General features: G+C 32.5%; 1 protein-coding gene across 1 annotated transcript in view; it reads right to left on the reverse strand.

The window, feature by feature from the left end:
* The window catches only part of Epha6 (EPH receptor A6), an 808,736-nt gene that overhangs the window by 326,563 nt on the left and 468,505 nt on the right, over positions 1 to 13,668 (reverse strand). The window contains exon 6 of the mRNA XM_027943203.3: positions 9,339 to 9,463. Within this exon, the coding sequence (XP_027799004.2) occupies positions 9,339 to 9,463 (125 nt within the window). The remainder of the gene's footprint in view (positions 1 to 9,338; positions 9,464 to 13,668) is intronic.

Consider the following 13,668-nt stretch of genomic DNA (forward strand, 5'->3'; position numbering starts at 1 on the left):
CTGTCTTTTTCCAAAAGAGCCTCAGCTATGAGCTTAGTGATAGGAAACATATTTCATACCCCTACAGTATGTTCAAAAATTTTAATGAAATCTATTCCGAGTACCTGGTTTTTACCAGCTTTATTTTTCCCTTTTTCTGACAAATATTTGACATACTAAAACCAGCTTTTATAATTTTAAACCTTCTGCAAAACAAAGAAAAGAGTCTATCTGTAATAACCTAGGAGATACTTAAAAGCTATAGTAATTACTAGACATTTGTGACAGGCATGTGTGAAGACTCAATACTTGGATCAATGGTGTAAACATCTTTTTAATTTCTTTCTACTTTCTTATGTCCACAATATACAGATGTGGCCTGTTGATGATGTAAGACTGGCATCAGTCCCAGCCCTGCTACCAGGAGGATCTCTGCTCTAGGCACCAGGGGACTCCCTGGGCTCACTAAACCAGGCAGGCTTCCATTGAGAGTGTGATATTTGCTGCACAACACGGAAATTGGGTATGAAATCTCCATAATGAGTGTTTGTATCAGTAAATTCCCTTGCTGTCCATTTTCTTTCAGGTAATGTTGTTTTAATTAGTACCAAATGCTCATTTTCAATTGCAGTGGACATTGCAGCAAATAAGAATTATGGAAAAAAGAACTGAAAGGAACACAAAAACATTTACCAGCTCAAGAGTTTGCAGATACTATTAGAAGCAGTGAATTGTATCTGAAACTGACTTGGTACTTTATTTAGTTTTAGATTAAATTTTTTGGTTCCAATATTATACAAATCTTGTAACAGGTACAGAGGTCTCAGCTAATTATAAAGATATATCCCTATAAGTTCATCTTTATATTTAGAGGGCTGTGACTATTTTTTCCCTTTACACTTGATTAAGAGAGGCAATAGAAAGGCAGGGTCTCTAGGGACATGCCAAACTTGAAGTGTCATCCATGGACAAGCAGGGCTGTAATCCACCTCATAGCTTGTTAGAAATGCAAAATCTTGTTCCATTACCCTCAGACTCAACTGCCCAACCATGTGAATCATAATCTACATTTCAAAAAGATTCCCATGTGATTCAGGTATTCCATCTGCAGTTCCCAGAATTATACTTTTCTTAGATCCTTGTATAATAGGTTTAGATTTAAATGCAAATTTACAATAATATTCATGAAATGTATTAGATCATAGTAGGGGAAGACAGATGCAGAGAATGAAGGAGCTGTGTTTCTGTACCTAAACAATGGATGGAGGAAAGAGTGGCACTGCTGGAAGAGAAAAGAAAATGCCTTCTTTCCTTGGGAAACACCTCAGTGAAGGAAATACAATAAAAGCAAATAAGGAATGTAAAATGGCCATCATTTAAGAGACAGGGATTTTTGCTTTCTTGTATTGACTATTGCTATAATTGCATATTTATTTTAATACAAACAAAGATGTATATTCACGATCGCATATCATTAGAAACAATGAGGCATATTTATTTAATTTTTTTTCATTAAAAAACTACCTCAAATAAAAAAGAATAAGAGGTTAGTCTTGAATAAATAGACACTATAAAGTGTGATCTTGAGGGGCATGTGACTTTCAAAAAGGACGTGGAGACTTCAACCTACTCTCAAAAGAGGCTACTTGAAATCATCCCTGACTGGTGATAAAAATATTTTCCATAATAAAAACCTGTTCACAAATCTCTGTACCTTTTAATAATATACTGCTCTCAGTGTCACTAAATGATATATATTTTAATTATAGCTCATAGAAAGCCCTTTCTATAATCTATGGTTAGGTGAAAAAATAACAAGTTACATTAATTCAATACTTAATGTAGATAATTATTGACCATCTGAATATGAGAAATGCTTCCTTTTTTCATGATGAGTTTTCCTGAACAAAATCTTAAAACTGATGACTGTGGTAAAAGTGAACAAGAGTGCTTTAAGGAAAAGAAGTTACCAGTCACAATGTCTTTAAACACTGAATGTAAGAATAATGAACTGTTTTGGGGGATTCATGTTTGCAAAATGAGCTACCAGTTGGTAATTAGTGGAGCTGTACAACACCCTGGTGAGATAGGTATATTTTATTGCTGCCATTTTACAGATGCAAAAGGGCATCAGAGAGTAATGAAGTGTTTGGCCTCAGGGAAGCTAGAAACTAAGCATCAGCAGAAAGCACTGACTTTTCTGAGGCATCTATTGTGATGCAAGGTATCATGGCAACTTTAACAACCACTTGTTCCTGTGTGATTTCAGTGAAGTTCCATAAGCTCCTCATGCCTTAGTTTCCTCATCAGAAGAATGAGAATAATAATATCTACCGCAAATGGTTGTTATTGGAATAATTACATGCAAAACACTTGGAAGAAGCTGGGATTTAACTGGTCAATAATTGTTTTCTATTAACCAGGAGCTCTTGCTGTTCTGAGGACTGGGGATATGACAGTGGACAAAAGAAATCCCTGGACTCATGAGCTTACATTATAGTTATTAGCAGAATGTTCGCTCAGCTAATGGGCATCCATATATTGAGGGTTTCTAATGAACAAGTAAAAAAAGCAGAAAGTCACAGCAGCTTTCTTTCTTTCTTTATCTTTAATTTTTTTAATTGTTAGAAGTAATTTTACAGTGACTGGGTGACTTCTCAATTTCCTACAAGTGAGTTCTGAACAAAGAGAGCATTTTGCTAATTTAGCTTGAATGCAACTAAAAGGAATTCATACACTAGTGGGGGAGCCTCTTAAGAACACAATTTTAATTAAGACTAATTTTAGTAAAATAATTGTTATAAGCTCAATGTGTGTGTCACCCCATAATCCATACACTAAAATAATACCCCAAGACAGCATTAGGATTTAGAGTCTTTCACAGGTTATTAAGTTTGGAGGTAGAGTCCTCATGAATGGGATTAGTGCCCTTATAAGAGAGATCACCAAAATCTCCTTTGCTCATCTGCTATGTGAGACATAGTGAGGAGACAACTCTATGATATCAGGAAGCAAGTCTTCACCATTCTGCCAGCATCTTTCCAGTCACCAAGCTGTGCAAAATAAATTTACTGTTTATAAACCACACAGTTTATGGTATTCTATTACAGTAGCTTGAATACCCCGGAAAGAATAATAAAAGAACTCAGAAGCAAGAGAAAGAAGAATGCCTTGGGAAGGAAAACAAGGACAGGAGAAGAGGAAATAGAAAGGAGGATAGTGTGGCAAAGGGGAAAAGAGGAAAGATTAATGTGAGAAGGGTGGACAGGATGGAATGTAATGGAAGGATGTTATGGTTTGAATGTTTGTCCCCTCCAAAATTCATGTTGAAATTCAATTGCCATTGTAACTGTCTTAAGAAGTGGAACCCCTTAGTGGTTATTAGACAATGACAGCCACACCCTCATGGGTGGGATTTGGGATGTTCCAAAAAGACAAGTTGAACTTCCTTTTGTCCTTCTTTTGCCCTACTACTCTTCTGTCATGTGAAGAACAGCAACCCCCCTCTGAAAAGATGAAGCATTCAAGGTACCGTACTGCTAGTAGACATCAAGTTTGTATCAGTTGTGGAAACTTCCAGTACCTCAGTTTTGGACTTCCCAGTCTTCAGAAATATGAGAAATACATTTCTCTTTTTTAGAAGTTACCTAGTTTCAGGCATTCTATTATGGCAGCACAAAACGGACTAAGACAGAAACAGAAACCATCTTGGTTTAGGAAGGTGTCATTGCTATAACAGATGCTTCAAAATATAGAAGTGAGTGGCTGTAGAATTGAGTAATGGGTACAGACTGGCAGAATTTGGAGAAAAAGCCTAGATTGCTGAAATCAGAGTAATAAGGATGATTCTACTGTGGGCTCAGAAGAAGAGAAGAATAGGGACACTTTGAAACATCATAGAGATTGATTAAAAGTTGTGATCAGGATATTGTTAGAAATATGGGCAGTAACTCATGAAGTGACTGATGAAAATGAGGAAGAAAGCATTGAAAACTATAGGAAAGGCCAATCTTATTATAAAATGGCAAATAATTTGACGAAATCATATGCATGCTCAATGGCATGTGGAAAGCAGGATTACATCAATATCAATGAGGATATGTGGTGCAAGAAATATCTAAGTAGCAAAGACCTAGGGTACATTGTGGCTTCTTTGGACTTAATTTAACATATTTTTTAATGATTTAAAGATAATTTACAATTAAAAGGAAAAAGAACTTAGAAATTTGAAGGATTCTCAGCCAGGCCATATGGTAGAGAATGAAAAACTATTTGGGGAGAGGAAATAAATAAAGCCAGTGACCTCTAGATAAAGACATTAGAATGGACAGGATTAAGACTGAGGCTTGTTTATCAGGACAAAGGGAGAATGACTGACTCCAAAAGCACTTCAGAGATTATTGGGGCCACGGATCACAGGCCCAGGGGAAGGAAATATAGAAAGAGAGGCCCTAGGGCACCCTCAGACCTTGGTGTTCACTGCCCAGAGCCACTTCAAATCTTTGCTCCCCATTTCTAGTTCTTTTATCTTGTACTTCACAGCCTTTAGAATTATGAGGAATAAATTTCTCTTTTTTATAAATTGTCCAGTTTCAGGTATTCTGTTATATCAGCATCAAATGGACTTAGACAAAGGGTATGTTTATAGTGAATGGGGTATTGGATCTTTAGTGACTGCAACAGGTTTTTATAATATTTTGAAGTGGAAGATTGAAAGTTTTGGAACAGATGATATCTTAGTTCTCTCATTCTAAAGAGAGTTTCTGATTTTGGAGAAAAGCATTGGTAATAGGTAGATAGGTAAATTTAAAAAAGTAACTTACACTTGACATCACTCATTATTTTAATGTGCTTTTCATATTTAGGATATATTCACTTGAATTAAAGGAAAAAGACTTTTTAAGTATGAAAAAATAAAAGTAACTAAAGATTGAAGAGTATGATTAACTAAATAGAGAATATATAAATAACTATAACCAACATACAGGCACACAGACACTGATACAATATACACACCCACACATACACACACACACACCCCACATACACACAGAACACAATGAGAGCAGGGTCTAAATTATATACAATTATGATGTGAAGATTACTGCTCCATATGGTGGTGTATTTAAAAAAAAGTGTGTGTATTTGATTTCAGTAGGCTTAAATGAAAAACTACAGTTATTTGAGGGATGGAAAACAATAGGAAACTTTACCTATATAAAAGTATAGACATAAACATATTAGACCTGAAAGAGAATATCTTTCAAGACCCTTATTTTACATATTAATATGGGACTAAGAAAGTTTAGGTCTGAGTCAAACTGAAATCATTTAATATAAAGGCCAGTGCTTTCTCTTTTTGTAATATATCATTTGTCTGAGGAAACATCACTGGTAACAATACTCTGCTGTTTGACCTCAGATATTTGTAGATATTTCATATTCTAAGCAGATTAATTTATTTCCTGATTTATAGAAGAATACCCTTTAAACAATAAGAACTGAATAAAACAGCATTAATTGCTCAAAATTTTTTTTGGTATTAATATTGATCATTTGTAGATCCCTTATGGGTATAGCAATATAAGGTAAGTGTGATTAAAAGAAAATGTGAGGGCTGGGATGTGGCTCAAGCGGTAGCGTGCTCGCCTGGCATGCGTGCGGCCTGGGTTCCATCCTCAGCACCACATACAAACAAAGATGTTGTGTCTGCCGAAAACTAAGAAATAAAATAAATATTAAAAAAAAAGAAAATGTGATTTTTAAAGGCCATGTGACCAATATTAGAGACTTGAGAATATGAATATTACAATGAGCCACGGATTAATTATCAAGTAGTTTTTTGGACACAGATCTACTTTAGTTAATAGTACGTATTCCAGCAGATCACCTGTTCCTGTTCCTACCCTCAAGCTTCCACATTTTGCGTTTTAAGGCTTTAATCTGCATCACTCTTTTAGACCTAAAGTTGGGTAACTAGGGCCATTCCAGAGAACCAGAGGTACCTATAATGTTTTACTACATGCTATCTATACACTTCCACAAAGACCTGTAGCTAATGATTACTGGAACCAGAGTGGGAAAGCCCAGCGTCTGTCTCCATAGATGAACTCTGAGATAAAATTTAGAGTCTAGAACTTTTTTGGTCACATTGAGTTTGACTAGCTTGTAGTCCAACTTTTCCCACTCTTTTACCAGTTCTTTTGGATACCTTCTTTATTAATCTCTTGCACAAAAATCCTTGTCATAGGGTCAGCTTTTAGGCAGACAATTATAAAAACAAGTACTAAAGCTATTTAGGATCCATCCATTCATCCATCCATCCATCCATCCATCCATTCATGTTCACTCAGCCTCTGACTGAGTACCTCTGCCCCACCCGCAAATTAGCATCACTTGAAACAACCTGGTGTGTATTCTATTGTATTCTGTATTTCTCTATTACTTATACAATCCTACACAAATACACAGATGAGGGAATATCTGTATTCTAAAACTGGAATCATATGTATGTATACTTTTTATATCTTTTTTTAAAAATTTTTATTGTTGGTTGTTCAAAACATTACATAGTTCTTGACATATCATATTTCACACTTTGATTCAAGTGGGTTATGAACACTTTTCATATCTTGATTTTCTTATTGAGCAATGTTTAGATTCTTAAAACAAAAAATTAGATTTTAAACTGAGCTTTATTGTAAGCTGTCCTAGTTATTCCTTATAAAAATATTTTCTCAGAAAGAGAAACCATATTAGAGATGCAGATATGTAAAATATATACTTAGAATTTGAGGACCTAGTAAGAAAAAATTTCAATGCTGTCAATCATGCTCCCTGAAAGGTTTGATATTGCAACATCTTGAGAATAAGAATATGCTTATAACTTGTATATTTAAGAATGAAAATAAAATTATTTTTATTTAGTTTGTATATAATCCCCATGTTCTTGTTTTTTGGTTCTAAATATTTTGCTTAAATTATATATTAAATACTTATTGAATGCTTTTCATTTTTATATTTGATTATAATTAAATTTTATAACCCACCAAAAAGGCTGATATCTGTATTCCCATTTATGACATCTGTGACATAGGAGATTTATTGACTTATTTTTCTGGTCACAAGCATAATCAGACTCAGAACATGTATTGGGAATCTCTGGTTTCCAACTATATGTTTAAAGCATTATCACTGGATTGCTGCCATTTTTTAATAAAATAAATATTTTTATAATGTATACCTTCAATTTAAAATAAAATACCATCAAGACAAATGATGCACATCTAAGAGTAAATATGGATAATATATTGATGGCAATTTTTAAAGAATTTTATTGATTTTCAAATTTTTAATTAGATAAACATTTTTTTATTGAATCTATATGATTCTGGGAAATCTGCAGATTATTTTCATCCTCACACGAAGTGTAACTGACAATAAAATGAGTCAGTGATTTTTCTGTGTGAAATATAACACAGAATGTTCTTATAAAACAGAAATATTTTGATTCTGAAAAGTTTTCATGTATAAATGTGTTTTTTGCATTTAGATGATCACACATTTTGAGTACATGAAGATCTATTGAAACCAGTAGACCCAACATATATTTCTTCTTGTGACACATGCTACAATACAGTTTGAAAGGTTATAGGCCAAGTGATTACTGATCACATGCTGGCATGGCTAATGTGTAGAATCTGCCATGCAATTTAAATTCAGTGAATTCTTTTTTTCTTAAACTATGGCTGTATCCATTTCTGTTAATTATAATGTCACTTTCATAGACTACAATGATGCTGACATTACTTAAATGCCAAAAATAGATAAAAGCATGTGAATGAGTTACCTGTCCTTTATTCAATTACATTTACCTAGAAACAGAATAAAGATAGGTTTCCATCTCTCCCTTTGCCCTATATTTCTTTACAGTTTATGAAATCATAAATTTATTTATGATGTTTCTATTGATGCTCATAAAATGATACCCCAAAATATGCTGCTTTGGACTTAAAACTGAGAGCACCTGAGGAGCTGCAAATGAAGGTGTGTCTTCCTCTGAATATCCCTTATCTATCTGAAGACCAGATCTGCCATGGAGGAACACAATTATTTTCAATGCCACTGTTTCACTTTCAGAGTAAGAGACTGAAAATTAAACACGACATGGAGAATACAGAGGAACTTTGTCCCAGGCCACTGGATCTACTTTTCCTGTGAAAATCATTTATTACCTCTCTGAAATTGCCTACATCTCCTACTTCACTACTCCTCATGGTGAAAATATTTAAGTGTCAACCAACTGGGTCTTCTTTGAATTTTATATTTTTTGTGGCTCCTGTGCATACATGCATGGCAATACAATTATAAGCCCTTTCTGTGCTAATCTATTGTCAGTTTATTTCAACAGACTCAAATATCAAACCTTCAGGGGGACAACTGGAACTTCCCTATATTTCTTTGTTTCTAGTAAATTACAGAAATGCAAGACATTCTTATTGTGGTAAACCACTGTAAATTATGTATGTTTTATACATTAACTGTTTTTTTTTAAAAATAATATTCCCTTTGTCAACATTTTTGATGTAACACTCTACAATGAGACATTTCAAAGTTAACTATGTGCTCTGCTGTAGTATCTACAGCAACAATGTCATAATGGTGAGAAACACAGGGGAAAAACATAAAAAGAACATGAAAAAATATAATTGAGCAAACAAATAATTTGGAAAATTATGATGCTGGAGTATAATTTTATATAAAAAAAATGGAAATTAGGGTAGATAACTGATTTGCCAACCAAATTTGTCTTAGGAGAGTCTTATAAAATAAGAATGTTAAGATAATATTTAATTCATTTGTTATTTTCATTTTTCTCTTAAGATATCCTCTTCAAATTACAGTGAACAATAAGTTTAAATTCATTGGCAAAGGATATGTGCTCATCACTCATTTTAGGTCATAGGAATTCAATTTTATAATTCTAAACTGAATTTTAGAAACAATGTTATAACAACAAAATTGTAAGTTGAAGGAGTTTATTAGTCAGTGTTCTTTACTGCATTATAAAACTACCTAGAGGAGGTCATAATAGATATGAACATTTGTCATCTCTACTTTAATAAAACAAAATAAATTAATTGGTAAACTATAATCACAATAGTAAGTTAGGGAGAATTCAAAGGAATAATGTGTATGAGATTAGCCCACCCCCCCAAAAAAAGTTTAAATTAAAATAATATAGTATAAACACATGTTTGATATATACATATACATGTACATATACATATATAAGTACATATATGTATATGTATATATACATTTATGTAGGTTTTTAGAAAGCTCCAAATAAGACCTACTTTCTCATAGTACTTGATCTCGTAGTCCAGAATGGCTCCATTGGAGAAAGCAGGTGCTTGCCATGATAGAGCAATGCTATTTTGGGATGCCCAGTCCTTCCTTACCATACCTATTAGAGAAGGTGCTGAAAGGAAAGAAAATAACTAAGAATTAATTTACAGGAATCATTTTTTATGATCTTTTCTTTCATATTTTTCTCCTGAAGAAAGCACAATTCTTATTGAAGAGGACACCAGTTGTTTATACCAGATTAAGAAGATGGCCTTAGGATATACTCTATTCAGTCTAAATAAGGCCTTTTAGAAACACTATTAAGGAACATAGGAAAAAGTCAAATATTCCAAGAACAAGAGCCAGAATTCATCATCTTTGGTCTCATTAGACAAGGGCCTTATTCCTTAAACTTTTTTTGGCATTGAGTTATGTCATGAAGTACAATACACTTGGTTCCTGTATTTTATAAAATCTATATTTACTATCAGAAAAACAACCAATCTCTGCAATTACAAGATCACTCATAGGCTTTTCTTTCTTCTCAAGACATCTTAGTTCTTTATAAACAATCTACTTCATATTTACAATGAATTGTTTTTATCAATGCAAAGATTATTTTATTTGCACAGTTTCAGTGACATCTGGATAAAATTGAAATGTTTAACTTCACAAGTTTATTTTCAGAATCTGGTCTGTACACTATGTTAGCAATACAAAATTAACCTAAAATAACCTGTGTTAAACTTCTAATATTTAATTCAAATGTTTATGTTGCAGATTAATTTTTTTATCTTTCACAAAATACTTTTCATGTTTAAGTATTCTAATTTTTTTAAAAGAGTGGTGTTTGAACATAAAAGTTAAAAATCATTTGTTAAAAAATTTCAAATTAAATTACATTGAGATATTATATCTCAGAATGGAAAAATCCAAAATTTTAATAACATACTTTGTTAGCTACATTGTGGGGAAAAGCAATTTAATGTACTTAAGTGTTCATTAAGCAAAACAATACACTTTTATGAAAGTAAACTCAACAATTAATGCAAAGTATATATTCATTTATAGTTTTTTTTTTATTTTTTGGACTATTTCACAGATACATGGCACAAATACAAAGAGTCATATTTACAAGACCATTCCTTGAGATTATATTTGCAAATATTGGAACAATCTAGATGTCTGTCAATGAGGGATGTTCTATGAGGGATGTTGTTGTTATTAAGAAGTAGAAATTTTCCCCATAGGAGGAAGGGAATGTAAGCTCAATGAATGTAAATAAAAACTTAAAAGAATCCCTAAGAACTCATGATATTTTTTCCAATTTATTCTCAGAAATTTATTTAATTATGCTAATCACAGATGAAAATTTGGCAGAATGTGATACTTTAAATTTCTTAGGAAGAAAGTATTGAAAGTTTGTTATTTTATTTCTAACTACTGCCTCCATGTCTTTAGGAAAAGTTTTTTTTATTTGTTTGTTTGTTTGTTTATTTGTTTTTAAATTCATGACATTAACAAGTTTAATTATTCTAAGGGAACTTAAGAAATTATATTTAAAACTCTTTTTGGCTGTCCAGTGAGAAAGTTATATAAAAAATATTCTTAAAACGTTATGTCACAAGTTAGATAAAACATATCCTTAAAATGACAGATAATTATGTAAGTTACTAAGAAATAGAAGTTTGTCTTATGAGCTAAAACAGAAACGGATAATATGATAAATATGGAAAAGCATTGAGAAATAGTTCACTATTTAAATTGAGACACATTCACTATTAATAAATTACCACTAATAAATTTATCCCTGTTGGAAACTGCATTAATGTTCTCACAGAACAGCGTAATAATGTATTAAGTGGTGCTTTATGGATAAATTATAACTTTAAAGTGATTATACAAATTAGAAGTTGATTTAAGTGTATAAATTCATTACAATTTTGAACACTTCATGTCTAAAATCTTATGGTTAATTTTCAATTTAATATGCAGTGTCATAAATCAATATTACCAGTGTATTGCATTTTACCTCACAATTATTTAATACCCAAGGTCAGCAATAAAATCCCTGTAAAATTCATACAAAATCTAGCATGATGAAATGACTACTCTGTAAAATGTAGGTATCTTTTTTCTATTTCTAATTCTCCAATGGTCAATTGTACATGACCTAAATTTTATAAATCCCATTCTATATTTCTGTCAAACAGAACTGATGAAAATCTATTTCCTAATGTATAGGTTCTACAGTTAAACATGAGCTTTAGGGTCCAACATTATGGTAAGCTCTAAATTCTCTTCACTTTTGTATATTCCTTTCACATGTAAATATCCATATTTTAAATAATTGTTAAATATACATAATTTTAAATAATTATATTTATTTTCATAACATTCTAAACACTATTTTATATTTTTAAATAGTCTATAATAATAGATAAATATTTACTCTAGTTCTGGAAATCTAGCTTTTGAAAAAAATCTGCATCAATATACTTAGGAATACTTTTTAAAAAATATTTTTTAGCTATTATCAGTGGATGTTTATTTTTTATTATTTACATATGGTGCTGAGAATTGAACCCAGTGCCTCACACATGCTAGGCAAGCACTCTGCCACTTAGCCAGAATCCCAGTCCGTTAGGCATACATTTCAATCAGTTCATAAATTAAAGGATGTTGGAAAGCTGGGAATGGAACCACCATTTGACCCAGCTATTCCCCTTCTCCAGTCTATTCCCTAAAGACCTAAAAAGAGCATGCTACAGGGACACTGCTACATTGATGTTCATAGCAGCACAATTCACAATAGCAAGACTGTGGAACCAACCTAGATGCCCTTCAATAGATGAATGGATAAAAAAAAAATGTGGCATTTATACACAATGGAGTATTACTCTGCATTAAAAAATGACAAAATCATAGAATTTGCAGGGAAATGGATGGCATTAGAGCAGATTATGCTAAGTGAAGCTAGCCAATCCCTAAAAAACAAACGCTAAATGTCTTCTTTGATATAAGGAGAGTAACTAAGAACAGAGTAGGGACGAAGAGCATGAGAAGAAGATTAACATTAAACCGGGATGAGAGGTGGGAGGGAAAGGGAGAGAGAAGGGAAATTGCATGGAAATGGAAGGAGACCCTCAGGGTTATACAAAATTTCATACAAGAGGAAGTGAGGGGAAAGGGGAAAATAATACAAGGGGGAGAAATGAATGACAGTAGAGGGGGTAGAGAGAGAAGAGGGGAGGGGAGAGGAGGGGGGATAGTAGAGGATAGGAAAGGCAGCAGAATACAATAGACACTAGTATGGCAATATGTAAATCAATGGATGTGTAACTGATGTGATTCTGCAATTTGTATACAGGGTAAAAATGGGAGTTCATAACCCACTTGAATCAAAGTGTGAAATATGATATATCAAGAACTATGTAATGTTTTGAACAACCAACAATAAAAAAATTAAAAAAAAATTAAATGATGTATTCCCTAATGCAACATTTTGTGTTTTCACAGAAGCCAGCACAATATAGAATTTCATTTTAAAATGAGGCTTCAATATATGGAAGCTCAAGCATTCATTTTGAACATATTTAATGAATTTGTTTTCATAATGACCCAAGTTTATGTAACACCTGCCACATTGTGATAGCAATGTAGGACCAGTGAATATACAGCAGAAAATAGAGCATACATATTTATTTCCCAACATGAGAAAAAGTGATTTTAGGACATAGATAAACAACTATTGATGTATTCCTGATTAAAAAAATTAGTGTGCATGGGTAGAGCTCAGTGGTAGAGCACTTGTCTGACATGCATAAGGTCCTGGGGTTGATCAACAGAAATGCAAAAAAATGAAGAAAAAATAAATAAAATCAGAGAAAGAAACAGGCAATGGAGTTTGTCAGATCAGAGGCTGACTGAAAAACAGAAGCAGTGCTTCCTGAGCAAGAATTACTCAGAAATTACTTAGTAGAATTGCACAATAAATTGCATAAATATTATGCAATTCTATATACATCCTCTCTTAAGCCTTCAAATCTTAGTTTTGACCTATGAAAAAAGTGAAGGTTAAACAGATTACCACATTCTTGAAAATGTTTTAAAACAAACCTTGATTACTACATTAACTGAATCTCAAATAGTTCACTGAAAATTATACAACAAAATTGGAAAAAAAGTGTATGCACAGGAATTAGTTAACAAAAGAGATCTTACTCACAAGTAGATGAGCATTATTTTCATATGCTTATATGGAGATACTTGAAGAAAGAGTAAATTACTCTAGTTAATTATTTTGTTCTAAATTAAGATTGAATTCATTTACTATAT

This window comes from Marmota flaviventris, chromosome 8 (genome assembly GCF_047511675.1).
Source record: "Marmota flaviventris isolate mMarFla1 chromosome 8, mMarFla1.hap1, whole genome shotgun sequence".
Classification (NCBI taxonomy): domain Eukaryota; kingdom Metazoa; phylum Chordata; class Mammalia; order Rodentia; family Sciuridae; genus Marmota; species Marmota flaviventris.